At 42.9% G+C, this 23,928-nt stretch overlaps 1 protein-coding gene across 1 annotated transcript in view; it reads left to right on the forward strand.

Annotated features, from left to right (window-relative positions):
- The window catches only part of fut8b (fucosyltransferase 8b (alpha (1,6) fucosyltransferase)), a 74,042-nt gene that overhangs the window by 44,853 nt on the left and 5,261 nt on the right, over positions 1-23,928 (forward strand). The window contains exons 3-7 of the mRNA XM_041064894.1: positions 4,775-4,893; positions 5,931-6,093; positions 10,268-10,382; positions 14,881-15,118; positions 20,447-20,693. Of these exons, the coding sequence (XP_040920828.1) occupies positions 4,775-4,893; positions 5,931-6,093; positions 10,268-10,382; positions 14,881-15,118; positions 20,447-20,693 (882 nt within the window). The remainder of the gene's footprint in view (positions 1-4,774; positions 4,894-5,930; positions 6,094-10,267; positions 10,383-14,880; positions 15,119-20,446; positions 20,694-23,928) is intronic.

Below are 23,928 nucleotides of genomic sequence, written 5' to 3' on the forward strand. Positions count from 1 at the left end.
TATTTCATCTTAGTACAGCTCAGTACCAACATGATTAGATGTTTTAGAGTTGTTTTTTGAAGTTTTCTTCGATCAGTGAATTGCTTACGTCTCTTTCAGTTGACCCAGTGCTGTAAATTCCACCTATCTGTGGAAGTGCATATACCATGTGACCCAGATTTAGGACAGAGAGAGAAGAGGCCAAGATTGACACAAATTCCTTTTCCATGCTTCAGTGAAATTGTCTTTTAATGGTGCAGGCCATTGACCATTAGACCTCAATTACTCTCCTTCATGCCCTTGTGTGTTTTATCGTTTGCTTCCAGCTACATTAGCTTGTGAAATCTTGTCCACATATAGTGCATAGTTTTACATGTCTACCTCATTTGGGTCCCTGTCTTTCAAGCTGAATAAAAATGTAAACCATAAAAACAGATGCATAGTTTGGATGCGATGAAGCCAGTGTCCACTCATGTGTAAGGTGACAGTGAGAGGATGGGTTTAACCCAGTGTGGCCCCACCACACAGATACTGCTGCCACTTCCATACCTGAACTTCCATCGACCCGGCCGTCGCTCAGGCCCGGCGAGGCAAGGTCTGCTACCACACACACACTAGCCCCATTGTGGAAGCTGTCTGTGGTCAGGACATCTCTGTCAAGTAGGACTCAGAGCGGAGCTGGCTCATTCCGGATGTACTGAGGCGTCAAAGCATGTGAGGCAAGAATGCACCATTCAGAATCAGTTTACTTGGAATTACACTGTTTTGAGTCAGTGGACATGGATAAAGCAAAGAAAAGAGACACAGGGATGAGATTAACTGATTATCCTTTCTTCAAATTTAGGATTCTTACAGGTCTTTCACGCCAGTTTTGACCGGCGGGAGCAGGTTTTCGTTGTAACACCGGAATTTTCCACCCATTTATAGTGTTTACTCGCCTTTTCCCACTGCCACATTCCTGTGGTTTATTAGCTTGACTTATTGGAGTCAAGTGGTTTGGCGTAGCACACACTGAGTTCCCAGGAAAGGCTAGAACATGTCAGTCAAGCCTTGGATGCATCACAGTATAGCAATGCACGCATACATACATGTACATATACACATGCACATGAGCACAGGAACAGCAAATCCAAGTTCCTTCTTAATGTAAAGGCAAATTGTGTTCATGTAGTCTCTTTTCATCTACACGTCCCAGGACACTTTACATCTACATCCATAGGTATGGTTTCCCAGCTCAGCACATAGGTGTTCTTTTGAAGTCAACCTGAGTATAATAAATCTTACCACGCAAATATGTATGCGCCGCAGTGCCACCTAGGCCCCCGCCGTTTATCCTGCTCCGCCCGGCTCTGATCACCCTATGAACTCCATGGTTACCGGGTGCAGGGGCGGGAGCCAGTGGAGCGACAGCTGGGACAGCATTTCAGAGGAAACTGGGTTGCATGCTGAACCTCACCTGCTTTCCGGCTCAGTGCTTAGTGCCGGTGGGGCTCGTCACCCCCTGCTTTCGCAGCTTGTCTTTCACTCTGCAGCATCTCTCCCCACCCTCCTGCCCCGCCTCCCTGGGAGTTATAGTTTTTCTCATCTGTTACCACTCCTGTATCGTTTGATTAAGACGCTGTTGAATCCAGCTGCCTTGTCTAGTCTCCGCTTCAGATCCTCCAGAGATACCATCAGGGATCATTTGTGTATTTGTGTATGGTGTTTTCCTCCTGCCCATGTGTGTGTGTGTGTGTATTTTGATACCACTGAGTGTTTGGATGTATTTTATATCTGCATATTGTGGTTGGGGATGCTTGGGCTTTGCCTGCACCAGTGCTGTGTCTCAGCAGTTTGTGTCTCTTTGGAGCATTTTAGCTAACCTCTGTACCACGTCCCTTCTCATTAGCCGGTGCTGGTCTGGCCTATTTCTTCTGCCTTGTTCAAGGAGACATCACGCTGCTTTATATTACAGTTTTAGGGGCACTTAAAACCCCTGGGAAATGATGTCACTGAGGAACTAGTGCTACTTCCTGTACAATGGTGTAACTATTGGGTTAGGGTGTGGCCTTTGGGAGATTTTGTTGAATATTGTTTGCACAGACTTAGCTGTGAGAATAGAAGAGTTGATACTAGGAATGGAAATGCACCTGGGTCTTATTTCAAAAGATGTGTGTCAGGCAGCTGAAATGGGAACACCACGGATTTGACAAAGAAAAGAAGCGTGAATTTAAGACATATAAATATCCCCGATACCACGAAGTTATGGAAAGGTTTATCCTTGCCCATCACACGGTTACATAATGTCGGAGTTAAAATATCCTCCCTTTCCTACTCAGTTATTTCCATGGCTTTGAAGCACAATGCTCAGTTAGTGCTCAGTGAAGTGAGAGGCCAGAGCTTCTCAGGGACTGGGGCTTGAACAGTGAAGGGGGAGCTGTGCTGCAAGAAGGGCTGTTGCAACTTTAAAAGTCTCATCTTTATGCCTGCCAGCGAGTGATGTTCCTCACTCAGGGAGCAAATTGAGTTTGCATGCCTTGGTGACTCATTAACATGGCCTTTGCAGCACTCCACCAATGCCCTTGTGCATTCAAACATATTCCATTTTTAATAGTTTTATGTAGAGGAATTGATTTGGTATAATGTCAGTGGCAGTTCTTTTTTTTTTTTTTTTTCTCCTTGGCTGATTTAAACTCTGTGTTCTGATCATGTCAGTTTGCTCACTTGTGTTTTCACAACATGCATGCTGTGATTTTTCATAGTTCGACACAGCGGTGTGGAAATGCTTTCATATCCGCTTATCATGAAGCCATAACTGACAAAAAACTGAAAATATTCGGTTTTAGCACAGATTAATCTACATTACTTTTTTAAAATAGCTTATTAAATTAATGTAGAGTACATTAAATGGACTGAAAAGCTACAGAGACATCATTTCAACTACAATGCACAATTAAGCTTTTCAGCTGTAAATTTGCTAAGCCAAATGGGTACAGTTCTTTTGAGCACAGATCTCTGTCATGCATGTCAACATCTAATCAAGAAAAAGCCACAAAGGGCTGCAGAAACCCTAAAGATGAGTTATACTGTAGCTCAGTGACAAGCAGCACATGGAATAATCAGCTGCCTGTGATCTCTGTGTTTTGTCTTTTCGGTCTCTCTTCACACATCTAAGAAAGAAGAGGCCACCGTGGCCACTGCAGCACTAATGCAGCACACATTATGTCCTATAATCAGAGGGGATTTCCAGAGTAGCAACTGATAAATAGTCAAAGTACAGTAACAGATTATATTTAATCTATTTACTGTACTTGAATAGCTTTTATGTAGTTGAATGTGTGCGTGGGTGTTTTTGTTGGGTTTTTTTTTTAAACTCATAACTTGATTTTATTCGAGTATGTTATGACCCCCACTAAATTAAATCTGCATCCATTACAGAGTTAAATATTAGCCTATGTAAGAGCTGCATTACAAACTCACCATCTGTAAATTCTCAGAGCTATTAATCTGAGTCAAAGGAGAATAATCTGTCTTAATATTTGCTTTGATTTCTTTCTTCTTCTTTTGTACATTTTTTTTAAATCAAAGTCTGAAAATAATGGCATTTCAGTTACACTGATTACCAAGAATATTCAGTGGAAGATGTAAAAGGATATAGTTCTTGGGTGTATTGTACAGAAGCAGCTAGGCTGGACTTAAACATGGAAAATGATTCAGGAATCTGTCCGTGATCTTGAGCTCAAAATAAATGAATCAGGACAGGGCTCTGGGAAGCTGCACTGTGGTGTCTTAGCAAATGAAACAGAATTTTCAGTGGTGAACCCTAAAAGACGCCAGCCTTCCCAGCAGAGTTTTTCTCTGCAACTTTTAAGTCTAGAAATATCCAAATGTGAATCATGTCACCCCAGTAAGATACGTACCGGACTGGTCAGTGAACGTTCAGGTGATAAACATTCTCACTTCTTTTCCAAACTCCTGCACCTTGTTAGCAACTATTAGAACTAGGTTTTATTCAAATGTATTCAGAGTCTGATTTCAGTTGATGGTGTAAGAGGAATTTCACAGTATTTGCAAAACAGCCACCATGTTTTTCCAGATTGCAAATCAGAAGCAGAGACTTAATTACAGCCAAGCAAGTGGTGTGTAGCCAATCAGTTGTCGGGAAGGTTGAGATTGAACTCTATATGAATCGGTCTGTTTTAATTGGTATCTGTGTCAAGCTAATTCTTCCATGCTGTTGCTGCACTAAAATTAAAAAAAGCAAAAAAAATGTGGGATTGCTCCCGTCTGAGCTTTTTCTCTGGTTTGCATTAGAAAGATCATGTGTAATAACATAAGTTAGTGCTGGACAAGTTGTTTCCTTAGTGATTGACAGCAAAGTTAATGATTAGTTATTAGTTTGAAACAGTTTAATGTAAGATTGGCAAACAGCCAATTTTAGGATTTGTTTTACTCTTTTTTTTTTTTTAATCATTGTAAATTTAATGTGTGACGGTTTTTTTATTCAGACAAAATATGCAATTTGAAGATGTCAGCTCGTGTTTTGGAAAGTTATGATGGGCATGACTTGTCATCATTGTTTTTATTTAGTTGGATAATCAGAAAATCAAAAGCTTTGTTGATAATGAAAAGAATGATTTCTAGCAGCACTACACTGAGTATAATTTTACTGAATTATATTCACATTCATTTTTGCGTTTACTGGGATACACTTTTATAACTTTCGAAGAATATTTTGCACTCTCTTCCTTCTATAAATGCACACCCGCTCCCATTCTCACTCATCATGACCTCGCCTTGTGTCTTTCTCCCCCAGGATACCAGACGGTCAGGTAGAAGCTGGGTCCCTGGCTGCAGGGAGACTGCGCTCCCTGGAGGACCAGCTAACCCGAGCTAAACAGAAGATCCACAGCTTCCAGAAACTCACTGGAGATGGTAAGCAGGGCAAGGCCACCTGAAAGGTTGTGAGGAAGGATTTGGAAATATGAAGGGACTGATTTTGAAAGTTTGGGGGTTGACTATGTATGGTATGAAACCGGTCAGCAGCTCTTGTGAGTGTTCGCCTGCAGCGAAAATCTCAGTCTAGTCCAGTGTTAAACCAGCTGTAGCTCAGCAACCGTCGGATGGGCAGGGTTATGTGTGTATTTGCCACTCTAAGCAGTGGTCAGAGGGGCAGGAAAGCTGTCAGGTGAGTGGGGAAATGTGTGAATGAAGTGGAAGCGGTGTGAATGCCCCAATGGCAGAAAGGAAGAGAGAGAGGATAAAAAAGAGACAGACAGAGAGAAAATAAAGAAGGACATGTGAGCGTGGAGGGCAGCACAGGGTCAGCCTTTCCATTTTGCCACAGGGGAAGAAAAAGCTAAAAATACCCTGCAGCTTTTTTTCCACCAAGGGAGAGAGTGAGGAGGGAAGAGAGAGTGCGAGATAGGAAGGTTTAAAAAAACAGAGATTTTCCCTCTCCACCACCACCACCACTTATTCTGCCTTCTGCTTGAGGCCGTCCTTCCCTTCCCTCGATTTTTTTTTTTGTTTCTCTCTGCAGAAACCAGAGCAGGCAGCTGCGCTATCTCTGTGCGTTACTCCACATTGTTTGGCTTGAGCAGGGTATAGAGTTCCTTCCTGTTGTTAGAACTGTGAGTGAACACATGAGACACAAAAACAGTGATCAGTGCTCCTTAATGAGGTCAAAGCATCACCCAGGGACAACGTATGGAAAGGAGCATTTTCATGGTTATATACTGAAACCTTGCTTTGCACCATTAACCTATTTAGGCTCACATAATCTAATGCTCTTACATTCCTAAAGACCTATTTGCATCCTTTCCTACCCCCCAGCTGTATTCCCAAGGATTTGCTCTGATGTTGACGTCATCAAGTCATTGTTCAGATCATACCTGTGCCTCAAATGTCACACCAGCTGTGTATCTTTGTTATGTTTTGTTTTGATCTGTTCTCTCTTACCCCCACCTCAGGACCCGGGCCCAATCAGGAGGAGCTGCGGAGAAGCGTTGAGAACGGTGTTAAGGAGTTCTGGTACTTTGTTCGTAGCGAGGTGAAGAAATTGGCCAACGCTGAGCCCAGCGAGAGGCAGAAGTATGCTGACACACTCCTGCAGGACCTGGGACACCAGGAGAGGTGGGCAAATATTTACTTGAAAACACTGAAAAAAAAGTAATGTCAAAATGTTCCACAAAGATTTGTAGTACACTTGTAAATCCCTGGCAAAGCCAATTCTGAAATCAGAAAGACAGTTAAACGAGAAGTTAAAACAGACCTGTCTGGTGGAGCCTTTCTGTGTGGTTTCCTGTCGTCTGCTTAGGTTTTCTCCCACAAGTATTGACAGTCTTTCAAATTAGGCAGTTTTGAAAAACTCCTCGAGGTGTGAAAGTTAGTATGAAAGTGTCTGTCTGTCTGTCTTTTCCTGCCTGTCTGCCTGTCTGTCTGTGTTTTTCTGAAAATGCATTAATATAGAGCTGAAATACCTGATTAGCCTACAAAACTTAGAGAAAACAAATCATTCATCAAAAATGTTAATTAATAACTTAAATAAACTTTTCAAACAGTCACTTGTTACAGCTTTTCAAATGTGAGAATTTGCTGCTTTATCCGTTTTAAAGACTAAACAATCAGGAAATGAATCCAAAAATAATCAGCAGCTTAATTGATACTGAACATAATCATTAGTTACAGCTGTAGATGGATATTGTTCATGTTCTGTGTAAGAATTCAGAGAGGAGCCTTGCAATACAGATATTAGTATACTGAATCTTTCCTTCTTTCTTCTGTATTAATGCATTCAGTGTTTATTCAAGACTGACAGTCTACTGTTTACTGGCACTGCCTACGGAGGATGTCAGAAGTTAAAGCTAGAACATTTACTAGGACTTGAAAGCAGCACTTGCAGAGCTTGCTGAGAAACAAAGGGCAAAGGTCATAGACACACCTTCTCCGTCATCTGCTTGGCAGGTTTCCCCACAGCTGAATGAAGAAAGGCCTGGTGTCACTTAGCCAAGTGGTTCATTGTAATCCTGGTGAAGTGGCTTACATGGCCCATTGTCTTAGTCGTTGCTGCCTAAGCGGCTTTCCAAAGACTGATTCCTCATCCCGCACACACAGACATGCATACACACACACACACACACACACACATATAGTCACAGGCTTCTACATTCATTCACTTTCTTTCTAAGCCCCCCAGATTTCTTTGTATGTGCTACAGGCAGAGGCTGGGAGAGCCAGAACAGATAGGGGCAGAGGTGGAAAGAGCAATGAAATGTTTGACTCGAATAAATGCACTGCTTCATTTAAATTCTGCTCAGAGAGGAGGTAAGGCCCTTGTCTCTAAAATTTCCCAAGTAAAATAAAAATGTAGCACATAAAAACAAAACAAAACGTATGCTTTATGAAGAGCTTTCGGTTTCACAAAGTTTTATATACAGGCAAATGAAATGGTGCAGAAGGTCACAGAGATATGCCAGTAAACATAACACTTCAAAGTTCAAGCGTCTGCAACAGGAAATTAACACCTCTGTATCTGCAAAGGAAAGTATCACTTTACTGGTACCAGTGTGACAATAACATTTATGGAAATTTAAAAAAAATGGTACCACAATGTATCTTGATTCCAAGTCTCAGTAAAACACTTGATGAGTTGAATTAAAATAAGTTACCTTTAAATGCTCAGAGAAACTGTAAGTCTCAAACATATCATACATAGGCCTACATATCTATGTATCCATGACAACTCACCAAAAAAGAAAAAAAAAGGTTGAGGTTGTTTTGTCAACCGCAATAATCCTCTTTATCCACCAAGGATCTGCTTATAAAACAAGATCAAGCATCTCACAGTGCACACTGCAAACATATGCAGTGTGTAGCCTATAACTGAAACTAGAATAGATAAACTGAATAGAGGAATTAAAAAAATATTTAGAAGAGGAAGAAGAATCCTACTGAAAGCTATAACAGCAGCTCAGAGAAGAGGTGCTATTGTGTCACGAGTTGTGCAAGGCACAGTTTCAAGCTGGGTAAACAGTGCTCACTAAATGGCTTGTGTTATGTCATAGAACAGTACACTAAAGGGCTACAGGCAAGTAAAAGAACATCTTGTCTTTTCCTCCCCTTCGCCCATCTTCTGTCTCACCTGGCCTGGTGATACTGATGCTGTAATGTAAACCTGAAACCTTGTAATTGCTCTCCCATTGGTCCAACATCTGTACTCCGAGCTCTTGTGCTCTGCTGCCAAGCCCAGCGGCTGCAGCTCTAACGTCTGCAGTTTGAGACAATCAGAAGCACCGGGGAAGCCCACAAAACCGCACGTATTTATATACACTCAAGAGCACACCCCGAGTACATATGCAGGACGTCATGGTCATGTAGTGTTCCCCTGTCTTGCTGCCAGATCCCTCGGGGCTTGTCTTTTGATTTCTTCTTGTTAAGTTTTGCGGCCGGCCAGGTTTGCTTTCCTTTTCCCACTGAAGGTCAGTGATGGCTCCCTAGTGTACTGCTGGAGCAGAGTTTGACATCCGTTCACACACTATGGTTCCAGCTTCAAAATGGTAAATGAGTAATGATACTGTCTTAGCTGTGGAGAAAGGCTCTATTCACCATGCTGCACTGTTGAAATGGGACATGGTACATTTGTCTGCTTTGTGTGTGTGTGTATCTCTGCATGCACTACTGAATATATGCATAAGAACTCTAAGTCACACAGGATGTGACTGATTTGGGTCAAAGAAGTGAGTAATAAATTAAGCTTGCATAAGTGTGTGTGTGTATGTGAGTGTGGGATGTGTTTGCATCTGCCCTTAGCTGCGTATATCAGAGCTCTTGGGCATGTTTGTAAGTAGATGGTCACAATATTTGGCAGTGTGTGACACATACACAAATTCACTGTCAGGGGCTTGCAGATGGCAGCCTTAATCCAAAAAAAAAGGATAAACAAGCAGAAAGACGTTGTTGTCATCAGTCAGCGTGACAGAAACGACACTTTCTCCAGAAATATCCTGAAAGCATGTGGAGCCTTGGTTAATGTTTAACACGCGGCACACTGCTAGCATATGCTGTATGGCGAATGGTCTTATCAAAAGCTTTTGTGTTCTAGGGGGGTTGGCTTCACAGTCGACCTGCGGGAGTACACAGATCACATGATTCACAGGTTTACTGTAACGTAAAAATAACTTTTTTCCCAGGAAAATTCGTGTGGAGGGAAGTCACCGAGGCTGGAGTTCATTCATTCAGTGTGTGCTGTAGGGTAGGAAAGTTCTGCATGTCTGCCCTGATTTGCAGATAGGCTTCCTGTCTGGATAGAAATAGGGTCACAGACAATATGTAATGTGAGACGTATAAAATATGCAAGATCACTTAGTCAAGATCATGTCAGCATAACTTTATGGCAGGTATATACAAGTAGGGACGGGCCATATTGATAAAATCTGTCACGGTCTTTGTAATCGTATAGTGCAGAGCCAGGAACCAGGTAGATCTGTGAAGACCTATTTTAACAGTATAAAAAAATCTTTGGATTTGAAATGCGTCTGTGTTCTTTTCTCTGTGTGTATAAACTGCGTGTATGCTTGAAAACCTGTGGAGTGTTTTTTTTTTTCCTTCCTGATCGAGCACAGACACACACACACACACACACACACACACACATACATAGATTGTAACTGCCAGAGTCAAAGCAGTAAATAAAAGCAAAGGTTGAGATGTCTCTCTCTTTCTCTCTCTCTCTCTTTCTCTCTGTGTCTGGTTTCCCACCAAGTCACCCTTTTATTTGTAGGATGACCATGAACTTGCATCCTTCTGAATGGCTGTAATGGGAACAAAGTGCTTTACTTTACAAAGCAGGGTTATTCATCATTTTTCAGAACGTGCACGTATTACCTTACAGCTCAACGGTTGTGTTAGATCTTGTCATTGTTAATGAGAGCAAAGGAGAGGTGTCTGTCCTGGGGCAGTATATTTGACAAAACTCTGTGAGAAGGAATCCTTGCAAAGGTTATTAAGTACCAACCTCTCAGAGATGCAGTTTTGCTGTTTAAACTGGAACCTAGCCGGCTTGTGTTTATAATTGGCAGTCTTGGCTTTGTCCATAGATTTCACAAGAAATTGTTTTCACATCACGCAGATGCCGAGCTACTTCTCTTTGTCTGCAGTTATTAATGACCACATCTGGCAAAGATGCTGTTTATTGTACAAACAGACATGAGCCCAGCAGAGTTTGAATCTTTCAGTGTTTATGTTCAGCTGGTTATATAAATGTGAACATAAATAATTAAAGTTTTGAAATGTGTCTGTGTGTCCGCAGGTCCATCATGACAGACTTGTACTACCTCAGCCAGGCGGACGGAGTGGGCGAGTGGAGAATGAAGGAGGCTAAAGACCTGTCGGACCTGGTCCAGAACAGAATCACCTACCTACAGGTACCTACAGACACACCTGCTGCTTAGCCAGCTGGCCATGTATTCTGTCTCGGTCACACACACACACACAGACAGTCATATACATACCCACATGTAAGCACGGGTACATTGTGAGCACTCATGCAAATGTTTCCCTCACACATACAAACGCTCATATGCGTTTTTGAGAACATCTTTCACACTTGCTTATCTCATTTGCACCATCCATAACTGTCCGCATCAGTTTCCACGAGGAGCAGGTGAGGGGTGTGAAAGCAGACTGTTTCAGCCGTCGGATCTGACAAGCAAGATTCTTGGTGCTTGTCAGCGGTTTAGTGACACACACGTGCACGCTAAAACACTTAGACACAAATGCAGATGTGCAAAATGACAGATGGGCAGGCACGCATATGCAGAAATACTAAAATGTCCATGCAGTAGCTCCACGAACACATACACAACCTGATACCCAGGACACATCCACTCACCCCCCAGCAGCCCCGCCCCTGCTCCCCCTCCCCAACACTGGTACTGCCGGGCTCTCGGGTGGGGCGGTGCGGCGCGGCACCGGGCCCTACAGCATTAATGAGCCGGTGTGTTTGATGAAGAGGACCTAGTCAGTCTGGCTGGGCGGAGACAGCACCACTAACAGCTGCTGTCACCACCGCTGAGGGATCACACCGCTCCACCAGCTGCCATCACTAATTCATCACACACACACACACACAGAGCTGTGCACAGATGGATTCACCCGCACCTATGCAAGCAGTTGCCGTAGACACACACACTCACACTCAGCCAGAAGATTGATGCACATGCTTGTACGCAAAGAAATGTGTGTGCGTGCCTTACTATCTCACTCACTCACTCACTCACTCACTCACACACACTCACTCACACATCTATATGTACACACACAGACAGACTCCTCCCTCCTATCCTGCTGTCTCTGCCACCCGCACCAGCCTCTCCCTTCATTCCTGGTTTAACTAACTCCATCTCTGCGTCTGCTCCATCTGTCCACTCACAGCATTCAGTGATCATGGTTGGCTTCCTCAGATGGATTTCTGTTGGACATGCTTTTCATCTATTTTTGCACGGCGAGCCTTTATATGGTGGTATTAACTGCTAACAAGCAAGAGCATGTTTTTCATCTTTGGTTTTCTTACACCGCGTTTCCCTGAGATCACTTGTTGCTCAACAAGTGTGTGCAGTACTTCAAAGCAGCATTAATCTGTATTTTTTATATTAACAACAGAGCACATGACTATGTCTATGTAGTCATGTATGATCCCATAGAGAATTATCACCATCACTGCATCAGCTCTATGAAGATTTATTGTGTCTTATTGATTTGCTTTTCCAGATGCAACTTTACTGTTCGGGTTCACTCTCACCACTCTCATCAGCACTATTGTTGGCTATTGCGGACAGCTGTTCAGTGAAAAACTTGAAAAACCCAATCTACACTACCTGCAAGGCAGCAAACGGCAGACAGACACAGTTAGCGACTAGCTGGTGAACATGCTGGAGCATTGAGCATCTAATGAGCCAGATATTTCCTTCAGAAGCTGGCAGAGACCACAACAAAGCTAAAAAAATGTCTGATTATTGGACTAAGATTCATCGGGTAGCCAGAAAAATGACTCCAAGTTAATACTAATGCCGCTTCATTTATGCTTGATATGTAAATAGGCGGCTGTGTGCCTTATCAGCTTAAAAGGTTTCTATGCCAGTGCTTTAATACCTCAGTTCTGGTTGATTTGGCAACACCTGTGGTTACTAATGGCAAGTTAGTTTTGACAATACGGGTCCTAGAGTTTCATTCGAAATGACACGTGTGTCGACCACTTGGCGCAGAAAACACACCGTCTGTCAAAAAGGCAGCAGGAGAGCAACTGGTGTATCTGTTTACAGCACAGCCAAAGACGTGGAGCGAGAGGCTTTTGTCTTCCACATGTCATTTAGCGCATACATGCATCCTTTTCTGTGAATACCATGTTCGTGGGTACATAATTTGAATCCTTTGGCAGAGAAGGCAGGCTCTGTCAGTAACAATGAAGTCTACTGTACATAGAGGCAATTACAGAATGCAAAAGATGAAATGGCTGCGGCTGATAAAAATTGCCAGCAGCAGATAGAACAGAAAATGGGGTTTGATGTGATAAAAATCTTGATGAAATGATAAAAACTCTTTTCATGCTTAGAATTCCTGATAATGATATTTGAGTTTTCTCTAGGTGGAGCTCTTTGGCAGTTCAGTCGCTGTGGATGTTAGCGCTCACCTGAACTACCCAGTTCCTCTAAATGACATACTGTTAATTCTTCAAGTGTAAAATGTGCCAGAGCCGTCCATGACGAAAATGCATAAACTTTAATGAGCGGGATATACTGTAAATCTGGAACAGAGAGTGGCAAAACAGATGTTTAACTCTACAAAATGTAGCAGAGTTTTAAACATTGTCGAGAGTGCACAGCTTCCTTTTATCTTCCTCTGAATTTTTGAATGCGAGCATCACAGTGGATATAATTACCTGAGCTTGACATGCTTCTTTTTTTTTTTCATATCCAGTTGTTCCCTACATAAACAACATCACTGTGGTCTCTCTGAACTGAATCACTCTGCAACTGCCTCTATGTTTCACACTCAAAAAGCACACCATTTAAACAGGCACTTAACCTACAGAACAGAGCGGTACTCAGAGGCTGCCTTTGTGCATGCATCTGCCGTCATTATCCTTGAACCGAGTCTCTCAGCGTTTCGGAGTCATTCCAGCCTCATCATTATCAACCCGGGATCCAGTGATCGCCATGGCTCGTGCCATGCATTGATCTCATGTGGACTTATTGTGGCACAGATGCCGAGCTGTGTCAACAGAAAACAAGCTTTAGGCAGGTCCTTTTTTATCAGAACGCCACTGTAGATTATTAGTACAGGAGGTTAGTTTACACCTATGGGGCACTAGTACTGAAACAGCCTGTAACTCCGAGGAAATACCTGTGTGGCTTGTTCTGTCAGCTCGATGGCTGCTGTACTCTGTCCGTGTTATTGAACAGCAGTGGTGGTAATCAGTTTTCAGCACCTAAAGGAGCCACTCCTCTCCTTTCCTGTCCTCTTTCCTTTCTTTTTCTTCCTCATCTCCTCTCATTGCCTCTCTTTTCATAGCCTCCTGTTCTCTTTTTCATTTGGTTTTTCATCCCCTCATCTCTTTTCCTCCTCACTTCCCTCTCCTCTCCTCCTCCCCCCTCTCTTCCTCTTCCTCTCCTGCTAGTGTGTGATAGGCAGCGTTCACCGGTGGGTGCCGGGTGGCCTGATTACTGTGAACCATCCACAGCTGCAGCAGCCTAATGAGGAAAACACTCCCATCAGCCGGTAATTGCTGTTTAGGAAGCTGGTTGGCACGAGCGTTGCGGAGTCGCTCAGACTGGCTACCGAGCGAATCACAACCCGCTCTGCGAGTCATCGACAGCACTGCGTGTGTCACTCTGCTGGTTTCTGCTTCCCCCCCTTATTTTACGCAAAAAAGAGAAATCCTTGTTTTTTTTCTTCCTCCAGTGTGTCTCATTTGGTATTCATCCCCTCAGACTTTGTATGATATTGAAGCTAATTTATGAGACGAGGAATGAGAGTGATGTGGTGGGGGAGGGAGTGAATTGGAGGGGAAAGTAAGAGCAAGAGAGGAGACAGAGGAAAGAGAGAGAGAGGCAGAAAATAAGTAGAGGAGAGAAAGTGAGGGAAAGGGAAAAATAATGAGAATGAAAAAGACAGGAGTGGACAGGAAGCAAAAAAGGGGGCAGTGAAAAGTGAGGGGATGAGAGAATGCGACAGAAACTAAAAAAATATTAAGGAGGAAGAAATATTAAAAGACAAAGCTGTCAATATTATTGTGAACAAATCCCAGGAAAAGACCAAAGAGCGTTGCTTTCTACTGAAGACTTAAATCTTTAAAAGCTGGTAACAGATACGTAGTTAATTTTAAAAAAAAAAAAAGGCTCAGGCTTAGTCATTTCCTGAAACAGCTGGGCACTTTTATCAAATGTTTCGCCAGCAGGAGTAAATAGTGTATTTGCTGGTGACTATAGCCGCATATTAATATGCCCTAGTGATTATGTACAGCACCACCATGTTTTTAACAGTGTCTAGACAACAAAGGCAAAATAAAGCTATATCACGTTTTGACAACACAGACATTGCTTGTTAATATGAGATATAAAAATATAGAATATCACCAGTTTTATAATTTTAAAAGTTGGTGAAAGAGGAATTCGCAAATGTATCACGGAGACAGAAGCAGAGAGGAAGAAATTAGAAGGTAAGGAGAGAACCCGAGAGGAAGACTAAGGAGGTAACTTAAAACTAGAGTGGTGAATGAGACAGGCAGGCAAAAGGAACAAAGAAAACAAAAACAATATCAGCCATGTGTTATTACAAGTCAGAGAGCAGGGCTTTGAGAGATACAAGACGGAGGTCAAACAATAAAAAAAAATGTTGAAACATTCTTTCCTCTCCTCCGCCTAGAACCCCCCAGACTGCAGTAAGGCGAGAAAGCTGGTGTGTAACATCAATAAGGGCTGTGGTTATGGCTGCCAGCTCCACCACGTCGTCTACTGCTTCATGATCGCTTACGGCACCCAGCGCACGCTCATCCTGGAGTCCCACAACTGGCGCTACGCCCCCGGCGGCTGGGAGACCGTCTTCCTGCCCGTCAGTAACACCTGCACTGACCGCTCTGGGGCCACCACTGGACACTGGTCAGGTAGGTGCACACACCCGTTACTGTGAACTACGTGTCATCATAGCTTCCAGTGCTTCCTGCGACGATCGTGATTGGTTGCTTCATAATGAAATAACTCTCGTTTTGGACTGTCCCAGCTAAAAAATGAAATAGGGTCGACCAGACCTCTCTTTTGTGCTGCTACAGCGAAAACAAAGTGTGAATTCCCTGGCTAAGCAGGACCATGCAATTCCTGTTAAAGCACTTTGGCAGCAAATATAGCAGCAGCAGGTTACTGCTTAAAGGTTTCATTGCCAAGAAAGCCTATGACTGGATTTCAGTAAACAACCCACTACTCCTCTGACCTACAGGAATTTTCTACTTGTAGTCTCTGATAGAGACAGAAATGTTGTCCACTGTTTGTTAGCCCAGGCTTCTTGCCCCATTGTGATTCATCCTTCCCTGTACAGTGAGAATATCTTTGATCGTGGACTGAACAGAAATGGTTTTTCCTGGATCCTAGCAATTGTTTGGACGACTGCATATTTTTCTCTGTTTCAGGCCCAAGCTGTGGCACAGATGACTAAAGCATTGAACATATTCACTTTGAAACTGGTCTAGTGCGACATAAAAATCTCCTTGCTGAAAATCCACTTTGACATCAGTATTTAATTTAGTGCTGAATGTGAAAACCTTTTTTAATTCATGTAAGGGATAAACTACTTGAACAAATCTCTGACACTTGAAGCAAGTGCTGCATGTCAGTTTTAATCAATCAATCAAATATACAGTGTCTAGTATTCAGCCTGAAATATATTTTTTTCTTTTTTCTTTTTTTTTTTTTTTTGGTTTATCTATTATTTTTTCCACTTTTCCTCTTTCAAAGGAGTGGGGTCAGGGTGCATTGACTATTGGGAAAACAGCCTTGTGGTATGTGAAATTTCACTTTTCTGGCTGAAAAGGAGCCATAGATAGTGCAACAGGGGGAATGGTAACAATTAGAAATAGTTGAGCCAAAGGGTTTTAGGAGAATAAGGGTTACCTAAGGTAAGTGTTGTCTGTGCCTTTTGGCCACCCAGCAGAGCCATATCAGAGAGTCTGGGTTGGAGTGTCCTCCTGGAGAGGGGGCTGCCTGGGGACCTCATAGTTCTGCTCTGTGATTTCAATACTTACAGGGGAAATGATGGAAAAACCTGGAGGGAGGTGTTTGGGAGGAATGGCCTGATATGAACTAGAATGCTATTTATTTTTAGTCATGCTCACGATGTGGCTCTAGGAATGGCAGTGTTGGTCTGACGGTCAGTCAATCAGTCAGTCAGGCAACCACTTTGGTCTAGACTGAAATATCACAACAGCTATGAGACTGATTGCCATGGAATTTTGTACAGACATTCATGGTTCCCTGAGGATGAATCCTACTGACATGCGACTGATCATCCTGCACCACCAGCAGGTCAGAGTTTTTCCTATCTGCAGTTGAACATGTAAGTTGGTACAGATATTCATATCGTATCCAGGCTGAATTCTAATAACTTGGGGCATCACTCAAAATTTCATCTGGAGTCTGTGAAGTTAACTACTGACTATCATCATCAGCCTCAGCTGTTCTATATGTTGAGTGCATGGTAAACATGCTACCTGCAAAACAACAGCATGTTAGCATTTAGCTCAAAGCATCGCTGTGCCTAGGGACAACCCCCTAGAGTAGACTCATAGGGTATGATGGCTATGGACTTAGTTTTGTTATTTATGGGTTTTATTAGAATTCTGCACCACTCATGGACTGTCCATAATGAGCACCATGTTCAAACATAAGGTAGTGCATGTGTGTACTTGGTGCCAGGATACTTCAGACCAAAGATCGATGAGTTTGTTTGGAGGAGATGGATTTCTCTACTAATGCAAGGGCAGCAGGATCATTTCTGGGTGAAACTGCATAGAGGTATGAAATGAAATTGTGATTTTAATATGATTAATGGATAGTCCCACAGTATAAATGTGTTCGTCTCTACTAAACTGACAAAACCAAAGGATTTGTAAATGGAGACCAGTGATGTTTGGATGTTTTTCTATGAGACTGTGCCTGCCCCTCTGTCTCCCTCTCTATCACTTTCTTTCTCATTGCATCCTTGTTCTCATCGATGCATCTTTTCAGCTCTTCATTTTTCTCCTATCGCTTCATTTGACTTGTGCTCTCCTGGGCTCCCCCTCCTTATCTCCTGTTCCCCCAGCGCCTTCGCTCCCTTATTCTCCTGCCTTTCATGTGTCCTTTTCCACTATCTAACGCCTTTCCCTGGTGTCTTACCAACAGCCTCCTATAGATCCATATAATACCATCTGGCTGCTTGTAGCCAACAGCTAACTCACTACAAGCATCGCCCCCCCTCCTCAGGCCTTTTACTATTCTGAATTCTTGTCCTTATAGAGTCCTGCAATTTGCAGAGGCAGTATTTTCTGTTGACCAAGCTAGCTAACTAGCTAGGCATAGCTAATGTAAGCCTGTTGGGTACTTGGCTACGCCTGTGGTCATGCCTATTTTGTTAACAGTGCAGGCAAGAACATTCCTCGGGGTACTGGACCACAAAGGGATGCTTAAGCCTTGGATTAATAAGTAGATATATATTCAATATCTCATTAATTAAGTGGAATGTTTGCCCACGCCAGTAGAATTACAGTGTTTGAATGCAGTGAATACTGATTTCTTGAAATATTCTAATGGTGCCAGTGCAAGCCAAAATTATTTTGGCCTTTTATTTTATGGTCAGCCAGTGTCCCTTATCTGCCGTGCTGATGGCTTGAGATGATGAAGGGTTTTGCTTCGTGCCTGGATGGCCACCATATAACATGCCACCAATGCATGTTACATGCATCTGTGATGGTGTTTTTCTGCCAAACCCTTTTTCTAAAAGCTGCCAAAAGCTCTTAAATGTTTAAAGCAAATGTTGTCAGACACAATCAGCTGCTTCAAGACGAAAACTTGAAAGCCTGAGAAAACACTAAATTTAAAACTGGCAGCATTTTGATTTTAATGAGGAACCACTAATTCAAATCTGAACAGACGTTTTCACGCTTGACAGTTTTTGATTCTCAGTGCTATGGACACATTTCCAAACGACAGTAATGAGTTTTGATACCCAGCCCTTCTGTCTGTTTAGCCCACTGGTGCATGTTGCTCTTTTACTACAACTTGTGTGTTTTCAATGGACAGTGCGACAGAACTCCAGCACCATCTCACAGGCCTGGTAAAAGACTAAATTCTGAACACACACGGGGGGGAAACCAGTCTTCTTTTGGAACAATGGTTCGTTGATCAAAGAGCTAATTTGCCAAAGAGAGTGTATTCCTTTGAGGTTCTCTGTAGAGATATTACTGCCTTATGAGCGAGTGTGAGAGCAGCAGGAGAAACATAATGTTCCCTGCCATGTAAAGACTGGAACAGGATTTCTCTAAGTTCATAAACTCAGTCTCAAATGTATTATGAATGGAGAGGCTCCGTATTTTTTACCAGGATGGTGTCACTGTCAGCTCTCCAGTTCCATCGCAAAGTTGACCTGAAAAATTTATTAGGCACCGTGTACATCATGGGTTTAAAATACAGTATAAGAATACTGTGTCAGTGCAGGCCCATATGCTTCAGGTCATGATGCATACAGGAAATATATGCAGAGGCTTTGGAGATGAGATGAAATTTAGAGGAGCTTTGTGATCTAATTAAGTAGCTGTGGGAGGAAGACATACTGCATATCTGTACATTTGTGCCAAGAAGTACAGGCCTCAAAATATGCCCATTCCCCCTTATGTGAATCATGCCAATACTGTTATATAAGCAAAGACGGGCTTGGGAAATTTTTCTCTGTTCAATATTTAATGCTTCCACCAATTTATATTCAGTTCATGCTCCAGTATACACACACACACACACACACACACACAAATTGAAGCCTCTGTTTCTGTCCTTGTTTTTGACGTGTTTTTTTTATGTACCCTTTCTCTGAAAGGCCATTTTTAATGACTCATTATGCCATTTATTTGGAAATGTGTTGTGGAGGCTGTGTTTGCCACTGTATTAAGGCCCGTCTGTGACAGTTAGAGAAGCCACTTTAGTCTGACAGAACACGGGCCTCAAACTTATTTTTACGTAAATCAGGGGTTTACACACACGCACGCACACACACGCACACACACACAAAAAAAAACTCCTTGGGTTTTTAGACTGAAAGGGACTGAAGGTTGTGTCTGCCAGGCATATCCCTTCTGGTGAGATGAGATTAGCTGGGCTTCTTTGTTCATATGTGTGTGCATTATGTGTGTGAAAGCACGTTTCTTTTTATTGTTATTTTATTTGGATCCCTTCTGCTGGACCACTTTTTTTTTCCTGCTGTTCACAAGACCCCGTACATGTTCTTGTTCTTGTGTGTGTTTATGAATTTCCATGTACCTTTTTGTGGGTGCATGTTGATGGGTACACGCATGGGGCCTTCTGCTGCCCAGAGAGGTGACCTTCGTGTTCAGCGCCTGCTCAATCCTCTGCCAAGCAGGACTTGGCATGAAGGGGCCAATACCAGACCACCACCAGCCCTAGCCTCTCAACCCTCTCCAGTCCAGGTCCCTGCCTCAGCCCCTGGCCCTACACAGCCTTGATTGAAAGGAGCTTACCTTGGCCTTTAAGGAAGGACAAGCAAAGAGCAGCTGTCAGTCACACAAGCTGGACTCTCTGGGGTTGGGGGATTTGGGTTTTTGCTGGAACAGAACAGCAATGAATATAATAGGACTGGGGAATAACACTGAAATATCACACTGCATCAGAGTGTAATATGTTTTTATTTTTGACAATAATACGGTTGCATTTATAATGTATAGTAGATTTCACAGTAAAAAAAAAAGATGCATGCTCCGTAAACACAGATATGACAGTTGTGTCGGTTATTTGACTGATTAGGCCTCCTTTAGACCTGAAGTTGGGTGACATTATGCTGATAACTTATAAGCTTATGTCTCCGAACTCTATATAGCACTGTTCTTAAAACTCAAAGAAGGATAAAATGAATAAAAGATGCAGGTTGTCTTACCTGAGCTGGTAAATTGCCCAGTAAACCTGTTAGTGAAACAAGGTTTGGATCTGGGCCATTCAAGCCCAGTCATCCTTAAATCCTCCACCTGCTGCCCCTGAACATGTTTTTAACATGAGCTGTACCGAAACATTTAGTCGACCTGCAGAAAATAATGGTTTGATAAACCATTAAGTCGTGCATGAAAAATGTCCAACATCCCAACATTTGCTGGTTTCATCTTCACACATGTGGGTATATGCAGCTTTTCTGTGTGTTGCATCATTGTCATTCTGTACCTGCTCTTCTTTGGCACATCTAGGAGAGGCCCACGATAAGGACGTCCAGGTTGTGGAGTTGCCTATAGTGGATAGTCTCCACCCTCGGCCCCCCTACCTGCCCCTGGCGATCCCTGAGGACCTCGCCCCGCGTCTGCATCGTCTGCATGGTGACCCCTCCGTCTGGTGGGTGTCACAGTTTGTCAAGTACCTGGTGCGCCCTCAGGCATGGCTGGAGAAGGAGATCCAGCAGACCACCGCCAAGCTAGGCTTCAAACATCCCATCATCGGGTAAGAGCACATCACTCGGCTATCGCATTTCGGTGTGGGGTTTGTCCTCTTCTTTTTCCTGTGGTTATAAACACTTACTTCAATGACATTGGCCTTGCTTCTATAGCATTTCTCTACATAAAAGTGTACAAAGCGCTTCACAGTCAAAGCAAACAGAAGGCATAAGAAGAAGAAAACAAAGACATAGCCGTAGGGGCTGTGGAGGAATACAAACACGGCTCTGGGTGAGGTTAATACGAGGTTAATACAATAGTATTAAAAGTAACTTAATTTGATGGTAGCGTTTTGTTTGGTTAATTTTCTACCTTTGTTTATGCTTGGGAGGCATTTGCCTTTTCATTACTTCACTGCTTTACACTCATAGAGCTCATATTCATGCAAATCAACTTATTTAAAGAATCTTCATCGTTGTGTTTTAGCGGTGGCATTAGGTTTTTTTCTTTTTTTAGTTTCCAGTCCAATCCAAGCCATTTAATACTGGTATCTGTTGATACCAAATGATGTTCTGCTATATAGCTTCATACTAAAAGCATCACTGAATGATTTTAAAATGAGTAAATTCAAACCAGGCAAGGAACGAGAAGCTTACTACACATTTATGACCGCTTTAAAAATGAATAGCCTGGCAGCTTTTCTTTTATTTTCCATAGTCTTTGCCAATTAAAGGAGAAGGATGGATTTACTCAGAATTTTTCTTATTGTCAGCAAATCCTATGAAAAGATGAAAACCAACAATGAATTTACCCTTCTAGCAATTACTGTCTGCGTAGCCAAAGCCTGACATCGCTCTGTGCCGTAGTTGTGTTGCCCTGATATTTCAGTCTGCACCAAAGTGGTGAACTGACTGACCAACAACACCATCCGTGGTGCGTGGTGCTAAAGTGACAGCCTTATTCTTTAACAATGCACATTGAAGACAGGATGGTCTCCACTTTGCACACAATGCACCTCAGTGTCCTAATATCTGAGTACACCTCGTAGATATTACTTTTCATGAAACTTGGCATAAATGGTGCAGATAATACCAACCGTTCCAAATATGCCATTATTAGGTCTTATTTCAGTCTTTGATATCATCTTGGCTTTGTATTGTGACTGCTTGGTGTTGTGCCATCTCCAGAGATTGTGCTCTCACAGTTTGAAACTGACTTGGGACTTCTTACGTCCGGTGCAGCATAATTGGAAAGTGCTCATCAGTGTGAGGTGTGAGGTTCCCATGGGGGCCACTCCTTGTGGAAATGTATGCAATCACAACACTCTAAACCACTTTTGAAAGCAGCTTCCAAGAAATAGGTTGGACATGTTTGGCTGTTTATTTACTCGTTTGCTTTTCTCTGTATCCCTGTCAGGCACTCAGTCAACGAACATTCATGTGCTCTCTGCCAGCTTCTCTCGACTCATAAATAATTCCTACCATCTTTGAGCAGCACTTCAAACCTGGATCAAAAAATGGCTTTGCAAATAATTCTTTGCAGCTGTTTTAACCTATTTGGTCCAGCGGATGAGACAGGATTTTCCATATTAGGACAATGTACACCATGACTGGTAAGGGAAAGTATGAGAAGTGACTTTCAGGTACTTTGCTGAGATTGTCTAAAATTTCTGCATCATCCCCTGAGGCTCACTCCACCGGCCCGGTAAAGGAAGTAGTTTAAAGCGCATGCTTAAAAAAAAAAAAATAGTTACTTTCTAACAGTTTGTGAAGACATCCTGGTTCAGTTCTGTCATCCACTTCATAGAGCTCACATCCACATGTTCATAGAGTCTGTACCAGCTTCTCGCCCTTCACAACGCTTCTTTTTCTCACCTTGTTCTTTACGTTTTGCTGCGAGCCATCGTCTCGTCACCGCTCTTCCACTCTTTCCTTGTCCTGCTCTGCTTAGTTCTCACTCCCTCTTGTTACGCTCTCTCTCTCTCTCTTTGTCTCTTTGTCTCTCTTCCATCTCTCAGATGCTCTTCTCTTTGGTTTTTACCTCTCTTCCTTTCATCACCCGAGCAGCTGTCGTCTCCTTCTCCCAGCCCCCTCTTGCTCTCCTCCCCCTTTTATTCTTTTTTTCTGACTCATCCCAACTTTTTCAGTCTCCCCGTCCTCTCACATCCTCTCATTTGTGATCGTCCCTCTGTCCTCATTTGTTCATACCGCTCCAAGATTTTTCAAATTTTTACATTTCACACTCACCTCTCCCTCGCGTTCCCCCGGCGCAAATCTCTACCCACAATTCTCTTGCTCACATAGATTTTCACACGTCTCTATCACTGTTCTTTGTGTCTCCCACTCCACACCTCCCCTCCACACACACATACATCCAACCCTTTTCTCCTTTCATATCACTGGGGAAAGGGTTATTGAAATGAAGTGCTGGGTAGAACAAAGTTTTTATCCCCTCTTTTTCCCTTCCCTCCTCAGCTCCTGATACATCCACTCCACTCTGCACTGATGTTTTCCAACAAAGTGCCTGTGTGCTTCTATCAGCACTATGGGGAAAGGCAATATATGTGTGTGTATGGAGAACTGAGGGGGGAGTGGGATTGAAAGAGATCCAAAGCATCAGTGCAAGAAAAAGGCGAGAGAGCGGTGGTAGTGGGAGATGCAGGGGCTGATGCAGAGAGCACCAACAGGGACAGAAAGGCAGCTTGTCCCCAGAGCACCCAGCAACCGCCAGTCGACCCCCACACGCCTCAGTCAGCACCACCACCACCGCTCTCTAGTTGTGGCTCCCTTAGGACATGAGTGGTAGGAAGGCTGGAAGCCACCGACTAAAAGCAACTATCACAGCTCTATCCTGCCACCATTTACTGCTGCCTAATGGTGGCAAAGACAGTCAGAGAGAAAAAGAAAGTGGGGCTGCCATTTCTTTGTCTTCTGCTGCTGATACTACAGCAGTGTTATCACCATGGCAATGCAGTTAGCAAGAGGTGAATTCACTGTTTATCTCTTGTCAGATTTATTCTGTATGAATAGGGTAAAACACAGGTAAAAAAAAAAAAAAAAAAGATCTTTTAAAGAATCACTAATATGAAAATCTGGGTGAAAATGTGATTTTAAAAATACAATTTGCCGCAGAAACTGTGGTAGTGGAATTTCTCATGTTTTTCTCACTTGGAGAGACTCTGGTGCTTATTAGCAGCTCATTTGCATCTTCTCCTTTTCCTTTGATATTATTTTTACTCATTTTCTATTGATATTATTAAGATGATAGGATTTTCTGATTTATGCTCATTGCAAGAGAGCCTG

This window comes from Toxotes jaculatrix, chromosome 19, assembly GCF_017976425.1.
Source record: "Toxotes jaculatrix isolate fToxJac2 chromosome 19, fToxJac2.pri, whole genome shotgun sequence".
Lineage (NCBI taxonomy): Eukaryota > Metazoa > Chordata > Actinopteri > Toxotidae > Toxotes > Toxotes jaculatrix.